This window comes from Scomber japonicus, chromosome 1 (genome assembly GCF_027409825.1).
Source record: "Scomber japonicus isolate fScoJap1 chromosome 1, fScoJap1.pri, whole genome shotgun sequence".
In the NCBI taxonomy this organism is placed as follows: domain Eukaryota; kingdom Metazoa; phylum Chordata; class Actinopteri; order Scombriformes; family Scombridae; genus Scomber; species Scomber japonicus.
The window spans coordinates 17,292,264-17,310,444 of NC_070578.1; the positions used below are offsets into that span (position 1 = coordinate 17,292,264).

The following is an 18,181-nucleotide window of genomic DNA, read 5'->3' on the forward strand; positions in this document are numbered from 1 at the left end:
CCAACGATGAATACAGCCATAATTACCCTGCTTTTAAAACCTGACAAAGATCCTACTCACCTATCTAGTTACCGACCTCTCTCACTAATTAACACAGACATTAAAAACATAAGCAAGGCACTGTCAAACAGCATTGAAAAAGTCATTCCCTTCATAATACATCCAGACCAAACCAAATTTATCAAAAGGAAGGCAGTCATCTTATAACACACGGAAATTATTTTATTAGAAACTATCTCATAATAATGACTTAGTTTCTCATTATTTTGAGATACTAAGTCATTATTATGAGATAGTTTCTCATGATTAAGATATAGTTTCTCATTATTTTGAGATACTAAGTCATTATTTTGAGATAGTTTCTCATTATAATGACTTACAGGATCTTTTTTTTATATCACAGTGGCGGAAATGGGCTTCCATAGTCTTCAGCCTCAGCCTCTATTTTGAGTCCAGGTTCTGCTTCATCAGAGGCAGCGGGCATTAGTGTGTCTGTGGTTTGGAGCTGCAGCAAGCTCTCACACATTTCAGTACATCAGTGTCAGAATTATTCATCTTTTAAAAGTAAAACAAAACAGTCCTGTCAGCACCCCTCACATGTGTTCCTGGGTGCAGGTGAAGGCAGGTCAAAACATCACAGTATTTTTTATATTGGGTTTGATATTTGGGCTCATATTTTGCCAGACTGTATTTGATAATGGACAGATGAAGGTGACAGACAACACAGAGAGACAGAGATGGACAATGATCACAATATTTGTGATATGAATCTTATTCACATTGCTCCACAGGGAGGCTCATCAAGTGATGAATTAAAGGAGCAGACTGTATATAAGCTGGCTGAATTTATAACCAAAATGGGTTGTATCAGCTTACAAACTTGATCAGTGGTGATATTTGCTTTCTGACATGATTTACATTTACATATTTACAGTTTTACCATGTCAGACTTTAAAATTAGGAAGGAGAGCAGATAGGGACATCAAAAACTATGTTATACCAAAATTAACTGATTTTGATTAATCTACTATAAATAAATATATGATGAGTCATTGCTCCTTTATTGACAGTGTTGCCCAAATCTGCCAATACCACCTAAAAGTTTTCTTTCTGAATTCTGTATGTAATGTAATGTCTAATTCAGAAAGCACAAAGTCAGAAAAGAGTTATGTACATTTATTTATCAAACAGTATCAGAACTTAAAACGCATGCACTTCATGTGAACATAAACCCTGAACATACACAGATGTGGATTTGTATCATTTGTGGACAGAAACAAACACACAATGACACGGTCTACATGCCAGTGTCTATGGTCAGCTGGCTGAGTAAGTCTCTGTAATATATTACGTTCTTTTCCCTGTCAGCGAGTGCTGTCAACATCTCGTCCATCTCCTCCTGAGTGAAGGGCTCACCTGGTTTAAAGACAGCCATAAACCATCACAACACAAGCATGGCTAAAAACAGTACATGTTACAGGCTATTTTATGGAAGTAATGGGAATGTTAGACGCACAAAACCAAATCTATGAGATAATCTGCTGCTTTTCACCACACAAACTAATCTTTGTTTTACCTTACAGAGTAAAAACTGAGAGCTTTTTGCTTTACCTTCCATTGTCATGTACTTTGTCAGCTCCTCCAGCTCCAGGTATCCTTTCTTTTCTTTGTCCAGAACCTGACAACAAAGTGGTGCTTCAACTTTTATTCTTAAAGAAAAACATAAGTAACCAACACTGTGATGTGGGATTCACTCTGCTGACAATGTTTAGTTTAGTTTATTAGGATACCCATTAGCAATTGCGCTGGGGTACACAATGTGCTGTTCTCCGGGGCTATAACCTTCACAGTATTGTTTACTTGCTACCAGACATTCTTAGCTGATAACTGATGAAATTGACAGTTTGTCTCCACTGGAAAATGTCTTGTGAGGTACTGTGCAGTCACTGATGTTTCCCACTGAAGAGGAAGGTTGAGATGATCTAAAACAGAGAAACCCTAAGAGGCTGCTCACCTGTTGAAACTACAACAATACAGGAGAACAGATGCTCGTCTCACCTCAAAGGCCTGAAGAAGAATGTCCTCAGGGATGGGAGGGAACCTAAGATACACGCACACACACACACACACACACACAAACTCGTAGTAAGAGGGTACCCCCCAAGCAGTACTGACATGACGATATACCATACAGTGAACACTTCCATTAAAGTAAAACTGTAATTATATAAAGGTTGATCCCAGGAAACAAGACCTCTACACATCGGACTGAACTGTAAAAATATTTCCAGAAGTGGGAAACCTAACAAAGAAATTGTGCATAATGGAGTACACATTTTGAAGTCCAATCAGCAACCTTAAGCACAAAAAGTGGCTTAATTACAAATAACTTTTTATGTAGTTACAAGTAAAACAACCGAATTCAGTCAAGAATACAGATAATAGATAATATAATAAAATAATGAAAGGGTCCTACTTGTGGTCCAACAGCACTTTGGCCATGGCTGGGAGGAACTTGTCCAAATGGATATATCCTGAGTGGTCCTCTTCCACCTAGCATTTTAATATGGTGACATTACAACTTATAGTAGATACTGTATTGTATGACTTAAATGTGAATTTTGATCATTTGAAACTACGCACTGTATGAAAGCCTCAGATGATGTTTGACTACTTGTTTTATTTATTTATATCTAAAATATAACAACACTGTTCTGACCTCTGCTATAAAGTCATGCAGGTCTGCCCGACTGGGAAAGCAACCGAGGGAATAGATGATGGTCCCGATCTCCCTGAAAAACAAACACAGGAAATCAACAGAAAAGCTGCAGTTGAAAGCATTGTTACTCTACACACACTATCTAGCTCTATGTTCCCACAGCTCTATGTTCCCACATTACTTAGACTTTTACTTTCTTTTCAAAATTAGGCCCTATGTTCCCACAGCTCTATGTTTCCACATTAATAATTTTCTTTTCAAAATTAGGCCTTATGTTCCCACAACTCTATGTTTCCAGATTTCTAATTTTCTTTTCAAAATTAGGCCTTATGTTCCCACAGCTCTATGTTTCCAGATTTCTAATTTTCTTTTCAAAATTAGGCCTTATGTTCCCACAGGGTTAGGGTTATATTTTATAATTGCATCCATTACATTCACCCCCCAAAATTTTAAAAGCCCATAAATGTTTTAAATTTGTGAAATTTGAAAATCCGGCTCCATAAGTCCCTGTTTATGCCAATGCTCAAAGCCCATGTGCTGTATCAGATGGATTGGTCAACCCAATGAGGAGAAAAGCCTGGTCTATGTGGGAATATAGGGCCTATATTTTAATAATCTCTTAGAAATGTGGGAACATAGGCCGGTGGGAAAATAGAGCTGTGGGAACATAGGGCCTAAATTTGAATAATTTCTTAGAAATGTGGGAACATAGAGCTGTGGGAACATATACTACCGGTCAAAAGTTTTAGAACACCCCAATTTTTACAGTTTTTTATCGAAATTCAAGCAGTTCAAGTCCAATGAATAGATTGATAGGTAACTGGTGAACTACCAGAGGTTAAAAAAAGGTAAGTGTTAGGGAATTTTCCATCATTAATATGCACTGGGTCAAACTAGGCTTTGTGGTCATAGCAAGGCCTCACCAAATGATAGGTTTAGACACTGTCTCCCCTTGAGATAGTGGTGAGCAGTGAGTCTGCTCCTTTTGGGGAAAACAAGAGGCATTCTGATAGTGTTGCTATAGCAGCCATGGTCAGATATGTCTTTGACTGTTGTCCCTGGATAGGGTAAAGGCAACTGGAGTCAGAGGTTTGATATAGTGTTGGATGTAGGACAAAGGTCCTGAGTGAGGTCTAAGCAATGTTTTGTCTATAGACCAGTAGACTAAATTCTGTATATTGTAGATGTGTTGGATCTGCCCATATATGGGCATGGCTCAACCTTGGGCATTATCTGTGTGGTTTAAAGTCTATCCCCGGAGGACAGAAACTTCAGAATTGAAGGAAGCATCAGAACATAATGTGTATTGATCATTCATTCACTTCTCCTTGTACAAGTAAATAAACCTCAATACAAGACATCCTGGACTCCTGTCTACTCTTTCCATTGACGAATGGGCTGCATAATTAAAATCACTATCAAACTGGCATCACCGGAACAGGATCTCAACATAACAACGACTGGGTAAGTGCTAATTTAAAATTTTATGCCTTACCATGTCGTTGTTTGACGAGATCAAAATAAAAGAACCTTTTGATTTTAATTTTGCAAATTGGCAAAAGCAAAAGTAAGAAAGCCCATAAATTGACACTGATCACAACGAAATATCCATTTGACTAAAACATGGATACTGTATCAGAATCAATGTGATTGACAACGATTGGTTGTAATAGCAGAGTGTGTGGTGTTGGAGGGTCAGACAGCGAGAGGGTGTTTCTGACCCCTCGTAGGGCCACATTGTGGCTGTTTTGGTTTCTGGGGCGGCTTCGGGCTGCACTCGGCACAGGGGGACCCGCATGAGGTTTAAGCTGTAAGAAAAGACGTTTTCGGGGACAGTAATTGGCTCTACCTCGCTTAAACCAAGATTGTGGACTATCTGCCCTGTGTCCTTTGAGAAACATGGCTCTGTTCGAGCCTGGGCGCCGGTAATTTTGTGTATACACGTTTATTCTAAGCTTCAAACCAACACTGCTGCTATTGTAAAAGAGAAGTTGGAGTCCTAGATGCTGTTGAAATTGTATGTGTATCTGATGTTGTAAAGTGATAAAAATGGGCAACGACACGTCCAGCGCAGGTAGTAGTTTGGAGTCTAAAACCACACAAATTGATTCAACAAAATTTAGAAGACAGAGAGACTGTCAAACAGTAAGAAACACCAGTGAAAATGTGGAACAGACAAATCAACCTGATAATCCACAGACGCAGGCACATGCACACACTCTTACAGATACACAACCAGCCGATCCCACAAAACAGTTTCAAGACATGTTTTCTCCATATGTGCCAGCAGGAGTTGTGGGAAGGCTAAAAGGATGGCATTTTGTTTTTCCGTTCTCTTCCCTCATGAATGACTGGACAGAGACAGAGTGGCCGTATGAGGGGTCGTTTGAGAAAGAGAAACTGCAAATGGCTGAGATGAATGTTAATACAAACATGGGTAATCCATCCTGGAACTTTGCTTACATGAGAGAATGCATGCGAGTGTGGATAACTGTGGCTCGTCAGAAATATGGAGTGCATGTGGATGAGAGAAGACCTGAAAGGTGCTCTGCTGAGTTGAAAGCTGCCATAGAGAGAATTGCTGCCTGTGTTGAGATCCATCATATTCCTATGCTAGAAGCGGCTTTGCAGACAAGAGCTACTGAGTTGACCAACATTAAGCAAAGACATGGTGATAATTTGCGTGCCAGTGCCACAGCTATGATGCACAATTGGGCAAAGCGTCAAGCTAAAGTTCCCTCTCAGCAAGAACTGCTAACTGTTTTGAAAGATGTTGAATTCTTACGACCAGAGCTACAGGAAAGTAAACATTCAGTCTCCAACTATCCCAAGCTCACTAAAACAAATCCTGCCCGACACAGTAACACAGATGAACAGGCCAGCTTACAGCAAGCCACAGCCGATACAGATTTTCTCCTGCAGGCTGTTGCAGTGATGGAGGGAAAAAGAGTAGAAGCTGCAGATAGAGCGAGTCAGGAGACAGAGCTAGCCGAAGCTGCAGATAGAGCTAGTCAGGAGAGAGAGCTACCTGAAGCTGCAGATAGAGCTAGTCAGGAGAGAGAGCTAGCCGAAGCTGCAGATAGAGCTAGTCAGGAGAGAGAGCTAGCCGAAGCTGCAGATAGAGATAGACAGGAGAGAGAGCTAGCAGAAGCTGCAGATAGGGTTAGAGAAGAGAGACAGCTAGCCAAAACTGCAGATAGAGCTAGTCAGGAGAAACAGCTACCAGAAGCTGCAGACAGAGTTAGACAGGAGAGAGAGCTAGCAGAAACTGCAGAAAGGTACAGACAGGAAAGAGAGAAGCTGGAGGCAGAAGAAAGGGAAAAGAGAGATAGCAAAGGACAGACTGTTAGGCCGAAAGAAAAGAATAGCTTTGGACAATCAGAATCAGAAAGAAAGAAATCAAAAGACTGGCTTAAAAAGTCAAAGATAGCTCTCTTAACTGAGGCTGGAGACTCAAATGCATCAGATGAGAGCTGTGAAGGTGAACCAGAATTTGACACGGACGAGGAGAAAATTGAGAAAGCTGGAGCACAAGCTCCAAGAGGTGCTAAAAGTTCCCATTGCCGTACCACAGACAGAAAACCTGGGAGTACAAATACATCACCCAGAGTTACTAGACAGACAAACCATGGTTGCAAACCATGGACACCTGCTGAAATTTTGGATTTGGCCAGAAAGTCTCCAAATCCGATAACACAGGCTGAGGAGTACTGGGTGTGGTTGTCTCTAACATGTAAGGTGTATAACGGTCTGATGCCTGATGTCCAAATGTTGCTTGAATTTACATATGGCACTCATTGGCCTCTGTGTAAGGATGAATTTGTTTTCCCTGCTGCAACGGAGGATGGCCAGTGGCCGCCAGTCAAACCTATGAGTGATTGGATGAACAATGAAGCTAAAACAGCAATAACAAAATGTGCTAAAAAGCATTGTGATTTCTCAGAAGTGATTGACTGTGTTCAAGGTCCTAATGAGAGTGTGCCTGAATTTATTCAGCGATTTATGCAAGTGTGGGATAATAATGCTGGAATGAAACGAGAGGAGAATGCTCTCCTTGCCATTCACACTTTGCTTCAAAATTTGAAACCGCAAATTTCCACAGCATACAAACTGTTAGCCACAGATTGGCAAAGACTAGATTGGAAAACAACAAAAGGCAAGCTGATGGATATGTACAGGAGTGATATTTTCACTACTGAAAGATCCACTTCTAGGTCTAAACAGCCCACATACAGAAAGTACAACAAAAAGAGATTAAATTGTCGCAGATGTGGAAGAAAGGGACACTGGGCCAAAGAGTGTCAAAGTAATCCCACAAATCCAAACCAGCTTCGCCTCACATACGAACCCCAACATGCGCCCCAATATTCTCAACAGCTGAACCCTTACTCTCCTCCTCCTCCTCCTAACCCACACACACCACAGCCGGCTGCACACACATCGCAGACATTTTACAATCAAGCATAGGGAGGCCATGGAGAGATAGGATCAGAACAACCAATTCACATTCAAGCTGCAACTATTCAAATTTCCAAAAATCCCTCTGAGGATCCAATGATGTCAGTTCAAGTTAATGGTAATAATGTTGATATTTTGGTGGACAGTGGAGCAACTATCTCCACAGTAATTCATGTGAGCACGTGTGCACTCCGACCTCTAGATTTATCACAACAGTCGGAGTCTCTGGCATTCCTAATGAAGAGCCATTATCACATCAAGCTGAGATAAGCGTAGAAGGCACAAATGTACAGCACTCTTTTCTGATATCTGAAAAGAGCCCAATTAACGTCATGGGGCGAGATTTGCTTTGTAAGCTCCATGCAACAATTCACTGCACCCCTGAAGGGTTGTTTTTAACCCTACCTGATCACAGAGCAGCCCAAGCATTTCAGTTTTTGCAATCCACTGTTGATTGTTTGTACTGTTGGATATTGCCAAATTTTAACATGTCTTCTATGTTCATAGTGACCAACATTCAGAAAATTGCCACAACTTCACCAGCATGTGCATCATTGATGTCTGCCATGAGGCCTCTCCTGACTTGTCATTGCACAGCAGCATTTAACCCTTTGGAGCAGTATAAGGTATTGGCTAATGATTTCATAAACAAACAAGAGGGGTTGGAGAGTAAACAATGTTTGTTTGTTGGTCCGCAGGGGTGTGCTATTCCAATTCGACTGTCTGACACACCACATATACTGTTTGATGTCAAAGATTCATATCACTGTAGCGGTTGCGCCCGGGAAAGAGGCAAAACATCTTGGTAAAATGGTGGCTCGATGCCAAGCACTGAGAGGAGCTGTAACAGCCTCTCAAAACCAAACAATAATACACTTGGGCGAGGAACTGTATTTGTTATCATTAAGTGAGAACACTCAGTTACCAGAGAGCACATTTGTTTTGTTTCAGCCACATGCAGAATATGGGCTTCCATCAGAGTTATCAGAGGTTCCCTCATCTTTATGGGCAAAAAACAAAAATCATGTAGGTTTTGTGAATTCGGCACCACCTCATAAAGTCACACTCAAACCAAATGTCACATTGCCAGCTATCAGACAGTACAACTTGCCTCACAGGGCCATTACTGGAATTGAAAGTTATTCAATCTCTATTGGATCAAAATGTACTGGTGCAAACTTCCAGTCCATGTAACACACCCATTTTGCCCATCCCAAAACCAAATCGTCCAGATGAATGGAGATTTGTGCAAGATTTGCAGGCTATTAATAATATTGTTGTGCCCACAGCTCCCATTGTGCCAGACACTAATTCGATTTTAGCCTTGTTACCATGCAATTCAACACACTACACAGTCATTGATCTATGTTCAGCTTTTTTCTCAATACCGTTGCATCCAGATAGCCAGTATCTGTTTGCATTCACGTTCAAAGGCAAGCAGTATACATGGCGGCGTTTGCCACAGGGTTATGTCGAGAGTCCAACAGTGTACGCAGCAGCAGTAAAAAGAGACCTGGATGACCTCCACCTCCCAGGGGGTTCAACACTTCTACAGTACGCAGATGATCTTTTGATAGCCTCTCCATCCGAGGAAGCTTGTCGATCTGATTCAATCTTGCTCCTGCAGAGGTTGGCTGAGTGTGGACATAGAGCATCTCTGCCCAAACTGCAATTTTGCCGACCTGAGGTTACATATTTGGGTCACCTCCTGAAGGATGGACAGCGCCTCCTATCACCAGAAAGGGTGAAACTGCTGGTCAACATACCTCCCCCCAGAACTAAGAAGGGCATGCTTTCATTCTTAGGGATGGCGAACTATTGCAGACACTGGATTTTTGAGTATGCGGATATGGACTCTGAATTGCGAGCAGCCACACTGGAGTCAGCTTCCACTGCGGTTCAATGGACTGATAACATGCAAAAAGCTTTTCAGAACTTAAAGCATGCTCTCACCATGGCTCCAGCATTAGGATTGCCAGACTATCATCAGCCATTCCATCTACATGTACATGAGAGAGAAGGCTTTGCTACAGGCATTCTAGTACAAAAACATGGATCTCACTACCGTCCTGTGGCGTACTACTCGTCTCGACTGACCCCTGTAGTCCTTGGTATGCTGGGTTGCCTGAGAGCGGTGGCCGCAGTTGCTATTCTGCTTGATAAGTCTGCTCCCATTGTACTGGCTCATGACTGTGTTGTGCACGTTTCGCATGCAGTATTACACATTTTAAACACATCAGCTACTCAACAAATGACAGCAGCTCGACGTTCAGGTTACGAGGCAACCATCCTTTCCAGCCCACACATAACTTTAAAGCGCTCACCCCCCCCCCCCCCCCCCTAAATCCAGCCACTCTCCTTCCACTGATTGACACAACTGAATATGAGCATGATTGCATTGCTACTATTGATATGTGTACATCACCAAGGCCAGACCTATTGCAGACACCAATACCTAACTCTGAAATGATTCTTTACACTGATGGTTCAGCTAGCAGACCATCTGACAACGTTCACCTAGCTGGCTATGCAGTAGTAAATGATTGGGAGGTTTTGGAAGCACAAGCTCTACTGCCTGGCACTTCAGCGCAGGCAGCAGAACTATATGCCCTAACTAGGGCCTGTATTATCGCTTCTGGTAAAACTGCCACCATCTACACTGATTCACGATATGCTTTTGGTGTAGCTCATGATTTCGGTCAGTTATGGAAAATGAGAGGGTTTGTGTCAACATCATGCGTTGGTAAATGACCTGCTAGACACCATTGATGTTGATGTGGAGTCTAGCTTGTGGCTCCACCCTGATGGCCGACCAGTTTGTCCTCGAGCCCTCCTACATGTACTGGCACGTGTTACACACGGACCAGCACATGTCGGAAGAGGGGTGATCAATGATGTTATTCACTCACAATGGTTTGCACCGGGTATCACACAGGTCTCACAAACTCTTGTTGAAAGTTGCTTGATATGCCAACAGACCAGAAAACAGAACAGCACTGTGCGACATGACCATTTGGAACCCCCATCAGGTCCATTTGTAAATATGCAAATAGATTTTGCACATATGCCCAGTTGCCAAGGCTACAAGTATTTGTTAGTCATAACTGATCGATTTTCAAAGTGGGTTGAATGCTTCCCAACCAGGAAAGAAGATGCCAGAACTGTTGTAAAGTGTGTTCTAAGGGAAGTAATCCCAAGATTCGGGGTGCCACAGGGAATAAATAGTGACAGAGGTCCAGCTTTTGTATCACACATCACACAGGGACTGTCACGGTACTGACTAAAACGGTACTGGCGACGGGTCTGAAATGGCCGGACGCCCTACCTCTGGTGTTGTATTCAATTCAAAGCGCACCAAACACAACCACAGGACTTAGTCCTCATGAAGTGTTGATGGGGAGGCCAATGTCCACATGGACAAGCCCCAATTTAACTCCATACAACACTACCTTGCGCTGGATAGATGAGTTCATGACTGATTATGTGAAAAAACTAACAGAGATTTTGAGAAAATATCATTTGCAGGTATCCAAGAGGCTTCCCAAACCATCAGAGGAACCAATTCATCCTTTTAAGGAGGGTGACTATGTACTAATCAAATCTCTGGAAAAAGTGTCTTTGTCTCCTAGGTGGAAAGGGCCGTACCAGGTGCTGCTGACAACCAGGACAGCTTTAAAGGTCGAAGGCAAGGCAGAATGTATTCATGCCACAAGGTGCAGACTTGCCCCCCCAGCTGCCAGAGAGGATGTGCAGGTCAATTGCAGGTAATCAGACGATTACTCATATTTTCACTCCTGCTAGGTGGACTGGGCCAAGTTACAGGTCTGAAAGTTTCAGGAGATGGAGAGCAGGGAGGCTTCTCTGCTTGAGATACGGTCGTAGTTACAGAGTCCTCAAAGAGGGGGCGCCCTCTGCGGAACAGCCCTGGAGAAACAAACCAGGTAATAGACTCTGAATGCAAGGGCGGAGTAATTCATTTTTTGAAGCTCAGTAGAAACAAAAATGCACATGGAACTAAAAAACAAGGTGATTATGTTGCTAAAATGGAGCCAGAAAATACTGGAGGTCCAGCACCTTCAGCTCTGTCTCGTACAAATCGAACTGTGAACTTTGTTGTTTTTGAGTGTCCCACTGACAGATGTGAAGAAAATGATTGCTATGTTGCAAGACCTGACATCTTTATGAAGAGAAAGTGGACGTGGGCCACCTATGATAAGAGGTTAGTGGAGACAGAGCTAATTAAGCCAGGAAAGATGAAGGTAAAATTCACACTCGAAGTTCCTCAACTTATACCTTTAGAATTATGGTGTTTCACTAATAGGCAAATGCGTATCACCTGTTGTCTGCAGATGAAACTCAGAGGTTTCTGTGTGTTCAGGTACTCCTTGTTTTATTTTCATTTCAGGGTTTCATTGTTTTAATGATTCCAGATTTTATTGTGTGTTCCAAATTTAAAAATAACTATTAATCACTTTAATCATTTTAGTTTAATGAAGTGCAGTAAAACATTTCTCTAGTTTGAATAACCAGAAACATTAATGATTTATAGAGAATGTTGTATGTGATTTTGATTTCATAAATGTGTATTTGAATGCAATGAAAAAAACTGCAACTGATGAAGAAGATTTACGAGGATGAAACTGATAATGGATTCAAGGCCACCATGCATCGAAAGTGCTAGTAACCTCTCCATGGTGGTGACCCTTGACTGTACGTTAAGTACATGGGTTGAAGACTTGTCAGTGCATAAATTAAATGTGTTACAATGATTAAAATTGTTAATGTGATTTTACTTTTTTCCTTTTCAGGGATGAAATGAGTATTTTGCCATATTGCTGTAATCACATGTATGTACCACCTTTTAAAGTGTAAGGTTTCCTAATAAACAATTATTTTAGTTCCTGTTAATTGTTTTATGTTCCTGTGTTGTTTTTATCTATTTATGTAGAGCACTTTGTTTCAGCTGTTGTTGTTTTAAAGTGCTATATAAATAAAGTTGAAGTTGAAGTTGAAGTTGAAGTTTTGAGATGAGATAGGGTAAACGCATAGGTCTTGTTTCCTCCATACCATCGAGGCGTGGCCTTAAGCACCATGCTAAACTAGGAGTAGTTCAGGATCTTTAGGGAAATGTAGCTTTTGTGAGATAGGTGCATGTGACTCATGCACCTATCTCACCTATCTCACCTAATCCTGAGCTCCTTTAATACTTCAGTGTTTCAGGGGTTCCTCATTCCTTTGAGGGTGAGCCTCACTACTGCCCTTGTTGGTTGGAAGGCGGAACTCGTGTTATGTGACAGAAGAGGTATATGTGGTACATAAGAGGGGAATGGTATGATTTGCATGAAATGTTTTTCAATGATTTTTATTAAATGTTTTTCAATTCATTTTAATTTTTCCCTAGGGACATTAATTGTAACTGAATGATGTTACTGTGTGAGATTATGTTTTCAATACTATTTGATTTTGTCTTATGTGACTTTTGTGGATTTGTACTGTAAATGCTGTTTCTGTTCTGGGGTACTCCGTGGGTAGTCTTGCCACTGTAATGTCTAGAGTATGGGTAGTCAGTATTGATCTCATGATCAATAAGAGGGGATTGTTAGGGAATTTTCCATCATTAATATGCACTGGGTCAAACTAGGCTTTGCAGTCATAGCAAGGCCTCACCAAATGATAGGTTTAGACACTGTCTCTTCTTGAGATAGTGGTAAGCAGTGAGTCTGCCACTAGACCAGTAGACTAAATTCTGTATATTGTAGATGTGTTGGATCTGCCCATATATGGGCATGGCTCAATCTTGGGCATTATCTGTGTGGTTTAAAGTCTATCCCCGGAGGAGAGAAACTTCAGAATTGAAGGAAGCATCAGAACATAATGTGTATTGATCATTCATTCACTTCTCCTTGTACAAGTAAATAAACCTTTTCAATACAAGACATCCTGGACTCCTGTCTACTCTTTCCATTGACGAATGGGCTGCATAATTAAAATCACTATCAGGTTACCCAAGGTTACCCAAAACTGAAAATTATATAAAAACACTTAAAAATTTAGGTCTTTCCTACAGAGAAATTGCGAAATATCAGTGAGTACAGTTTCCTTCACCATCAAAAAGCATTCAGAAACTGGGGGAAACTCTGAAAGGAAGAGGTCTGGCAGACCCAAAGCCACTACAGAGTCAGAAGACAAGTTTCTGAGAGTTAACAGCTTGCGTGATAGGCGGCTCACAGGACAACAGCTTCAAGCACAGGTTAATAGTGGTCGTAGTAAGCAAGTCTCAGTTTCAACTTTGAAGAGAAGACTTGGAGTTGCAGGTTTGACAGGTCGAATTGCAGCAAGAAAGCCATTGCTAAGACATCAGAATAAGAAGAAGAGGCTTGCCTGGGCCATGAAACACCACTAATGACTACTGAAGACTGGAAGAAGGTGTTATGGACTGATGAATCAAAATTTAAACTATTCTGTTCATCACGCAGGAGTTTTGTAAGTCGTCGAGTAGGCAAAAGGATGGTTCCTCAGTGTGTGACATTAACTGTCAAATATGGAGGAGGAAGCATGATGGTCTTGGGCTGTTTTTCTGGATCCAGGGTCGGCTACCACAGCATTCTGCAGCACCATGCAGTACTCTCTGGTATGCATGTAGTTGGTCAGGGGTTCATCCTACAGCAAGATAATGACCCAAAACATAAGTCCAAGCTATGCCAGAACTACCTTAGGAAAAAAGACCAAGATGGTAAGCTTGAAAACATTTCTTCAATAAAAAAACTGGAAAAAATTGGGGGGAACATAGAGCTGTGGGAACATAGACACACTCCTGTGTAGCTTTCCACAAAAACTGCACATTTACTCTAACTTGTTACTCTTAATTTATTCTATAACACAGACAGGCCTTAATGATGTGAGATTATGTGGTTGAGTGCATCTGGTCAGGAATGCACCCAGGTTACTATTAAATATATTTTTTGAATAGGCTTAACATGGCGAAGCTATAGGTTTCACCTTAACCACTGAGTAGAATAAAAGTGATATAAGTTTTTGACCCAATTCAAAAACCACCTATCAGCCTAGGAGGAGAGTCTGTACACTGTAGTTGCTCACCGGACATCCACTGTGTTATTAGACTCATAGTCAAACGCTTCAAAAGCTGCTCGTATCTTCTTGTGGACCTCAGACACCTTCACCTCTGCCAGACACAAGAGACAGCTGATCAGCAGCAGCGGTATCTTACATACTTTATCAATAACAGTCATATCTTTTAAATAACTTTCAGTTACAAATTTGAGACAGAAATCATCCGCTTTGTATCCTTATAAGCTAGTTAATGGTTTATACACGCACAAACCTGCATTTTGCTTGTTGTCCGCCATGTTGTATTGCGTTGCCTAGCAACAGACCGTGTCTTAAAACAACTGTCAGGTGCCCAGACAGCGAAAGAGGTTTTCCTTGTAGTAATCACACTGTTAATACTGGCTATTACAAGAGTTTTTTTTTAACATTCAGTTCCCAGTTTGTGTTTCCCTATTGAGCTGTGGTGGAAAAACAAAAAACAGCACCAACCAATCCAATCCAATCCAACTTTATTTGTTAAGCACTTTAAAACAACCAAAGTTGACCAAAGTGCTGTACAAAAGAATAAATAAGACATCATAAACAATGCATCAACAATGCAATGTTGAAACATTTCCAAATGAAGCTTAATATTACTTTCAGACCTAAACTTTAAAATACATTTTTGCACAGGAGGAGGACTGTAGAGTTTGTCCCCCATAACTTACACTGTAAGTACATTGTGGAGGGATTAGAGCAGAATAATGGTCATGAAAAGGAGGAATGATTACAGCAAACAAAACCTCTTTCAGTATTCATATAGGCACCTGACTGTTGTTTTAAGACTATACTATATTGGAGTGCACTTTTGTTTGTCTTTTAAACTTAATTTAATTTAACCAAATTGCAACAAGTTTTGAGGCAGGAGACCGAATCAAAGGAAGAAGGGAAAAAAAGTACATTTGCTTTATTTTCTCCAGCTGTATAAATGCATAAATGTTTTTTAACAAGCTAAACAAAAATGAATAATAGCACTTAAAGATTGAATTTAGAATTACCTTATATGTCATGATATTTCAAGATGTCCTGTCTGTTCTTAATTGCAAAGATCAACATTTTAAAGTCTGTAGTATGAAGACTGGTGCCAGCAGATGGCTGTAACTCATTAAGCAGGAGGAACCCATTCAGGCACATTCAAATATCATGCTTATTGGGACATACACATGTGCATCAAAACAAACTGAGACTTGGCCTATAGCTACAGCATAATATTAAAAGTTTTTTTTAAAAATCGGAATAAACTGATATTATTACCTAAATGAATTAAGTCATTGTGCAGGTTGAGGAAATTCTCAAGGAAGACTGTAATTTATTTCATTTCCACACCAGTTGAACTATATATCGGGCCAGATACACAGTGGTGCAGAACTCCTGGATCCAAACCTAAACTAAAGGTTGGAGACACACGGCTGATCTATGTGCACATGTCTACTGACAGTTGAGGAAGTGGTCACAAAGGACACAGGTAGATTCTCACTGCACAATCCAGTAAAATGATCCTGGATGCAGTGATAAAGGAAGCAGACCCATGGCAGTGCAAACAAAGTCTCTTCATAAAAAACTAAACAAAATCCTTTACAAAAAAATCATCTTCTCAAGTATGACAGAAAAAGGTAAATAAATACATTTAAAGCAAATAAAATAGTCAAAATTAATTACATCTTACAACTTTCAAATGATTTTAAATCAGATGACAGACGTATTGTTTGCTTTGGGAAGAAAAACTGCTCAAAAATAATATGATGGCTTTAGTTTTACTAAAGGAATAATATTGCATTTCAAGATATACTCAAGACTTTCTCCTTTTCCAATTGTGGAAGTCTTTGCATTAATAATTAAAACCAATCATTACTGGTCAGAGATTCGTCTTTTCATTTATCAACCATCTGCATGTTTAACAATCAAATTAAATGACCACATGTGAGGATGTAGATTAAAAAGTCCTCTCAGGTCAGTGTCATCAGTCTTCTGCAGGTCGCATGTGATCATATCTCAGGTTGACCGTGATGAACAGGGACCTCCTGGTGCTGCTCCTCCTGTTCCGCTGCTGGGACTTCTGGGACTTCTGGGACTTCTTGTCCATTCTGTTTGTCTACTTGTTTTTCATTTTCCTCTTGTTCTGTCTTTATTTCCTCTTTCTGCTCTGCTTCTCCTGCTGTCTCCTGGTCAATAATGGGGTTTGACAGCTTCTCCTCCAACACCACATCCTGCTCCTGTAGAAAGTACAAGACTGATTAAAACTAGGTACAACTCAGTTAACCAAAAATAAATACTAACTAGAAATAATAAACATATCATATATCTTGTTACAATGAAATTATAGGGAAAGGTACTGGTTGATCATCACATACTCTTACATATGTTTAATGCCACAAAAATATATTTCTAATTTTTATATTACATTTGTATTACTTTTACATCTGGGACATTGGGCCTTGTGCAAAAACATTTTCATAATCTTATCCAAAAACGATCATAGATTACATTTTCTGAGGTTCACTTGTAAAAGTGCTTCAAATTCTAAAAAAACTCTTAAATTAAATGCCCAATCTTGTTGCATTTCAGTCTGATGAATGTCACATATTCATTTGGAGCTGCATGTTTGTGAGCAGGGCCGGCCCTAGGATTTTGGTGGCCCTAAACAAGATTTTATATGTGGCCCCAAAACACTTCCAGCACAACCACCAAATCACACACACTGCTCATAACTGGATGAAGATGAATACATACACACAAACTAGAGATAGGCAAATCAATTAATAGCAAATATCTTACTTTATTTTAAAACATCTAATATATTAAAATATGAGCAGTTAAGAAAAAAATGAAAAGTATCCAAAATGATGATGATATTAATGTCAACATATTTACATGATAAAAGCAACACTCCTGCACATCACAAGGTCTATAAGTAAAGACTAAACTATTTTGATAAAATGAACAGCAAGGAACAATCAATATCAGAGTGCAAAATATTCAAAAATATTCAAATTTGAGAGGCTAAGAAAGAAAGCAACTTGTACAAAGCAAGGTCTATAAGTAAAGACAATGACAAATGAACATGAACACCAATACCTCACACACAATGCATCTACGTAACCATGGCAACAAGCTGCATCCAGAGCTCTATAGATCTCTAGTTGCAACTGTTATGGCTATAAAACGGTGGATAAAATGATTTGAGCATCATGTAACCCTGTGAAACAACTGCAAGGGATTCATTCATCTGTCATATCATGGTATTTAGACAGTCTAGAAGAGCCACACAATTACATTACTTTATCCTAGTTTAAGTTAGCAGACGGCTAACCAGAAGTTAGCTTCCCAACCCACAGACGTACTGGACAGTCGGCAGATTCTCATGCAAACTACACATAGATTTATCTGCTGGTGATAGGCTTAATCAACCTTGTGTGAACTCATTTGACAAGGGCTTAAATGTTACGGACGTTTATTTATATGTAAAAGTCCAACACTGCAGTTTGTGGAGCAGGCAACACAGAAAGTCATGTAGCCCCCCTAGCGGTTGTGGCCCTAAACAACTGCATAGACTATTTATGCCACGGGCCAGTCCTGTTTGTGAGATTTGATGATTAGCATAATCAACACCACTGAACTGTCCATATAAGGCTCCATTTTATGTTGTGCTTGAGGGCAAAGTTCATCCACAAAAATGTTCCCAAATTTCAGAAATCAGCTGACAAAAATGTAACAAATTTAGGAGTGTCAGAAGCAGGGGACCCGAAACAATTATAGAAAATATGAATCCAGCTGCCAACTACGTGTGATCAGTGCAACACTGTACTGTATAAAGAGGGAATGTTCTGATGTGAAGTTAGATGCTAAAAGATGTTTCTGCCATCTATATAAAGCAAAGCAGTGTGTGATGGTAGAATA

The 18,181-nt window shown here is 40.3% G+C and overlaps 1 protein-coding gene across 2 annotated transcripts; it reads right to left on the bottom strand.

Annotated features, from left to right (window-relative positions):
- Positions 1-1,297: 1,297 nt before the first annotated feature.
- On the bottom strand, positions 1,298-14,544 carry efcab2 (EF-hand calcium binding domain 2). Of its 2 annotated transcripts, XM_053317036.1 has the most exons (7): positions 14,520-14,544; positions 14,276-14,360; positions 2,720-2,792; positions 2,477-2,553; positions 2,059-2,101; positions 1,612-1,678; positions 1,298-1,416 (listed from the first exon to the last, which is right to left on the bottom strand). In XM_053317036.1, the coding sequence occupies exons 1-7, from the start codon at positions 14,542-14,544 to the stop codon at positions 1,298-1,300; spliced, it is 489 nt and encodes a 162-aa protein (XP_053173011.1). The 2 variants fall into 2 exon arrangements, 1 of the variants encoding a protein (XP_053173011.1); XR_008321203.1 differs by lacking the exons at positions 1,298-1,416; positions 1,612-1,678; positions 2,059-2,101; positions 14,276-14,360; positions 14,520-14,544 and adding an exon at positions 7,583-7,709 and having other exon boundaries at positions 2,496-2,553.
- Positions 14,545-18,181: the final 3,637 nt, after the last annotated feature.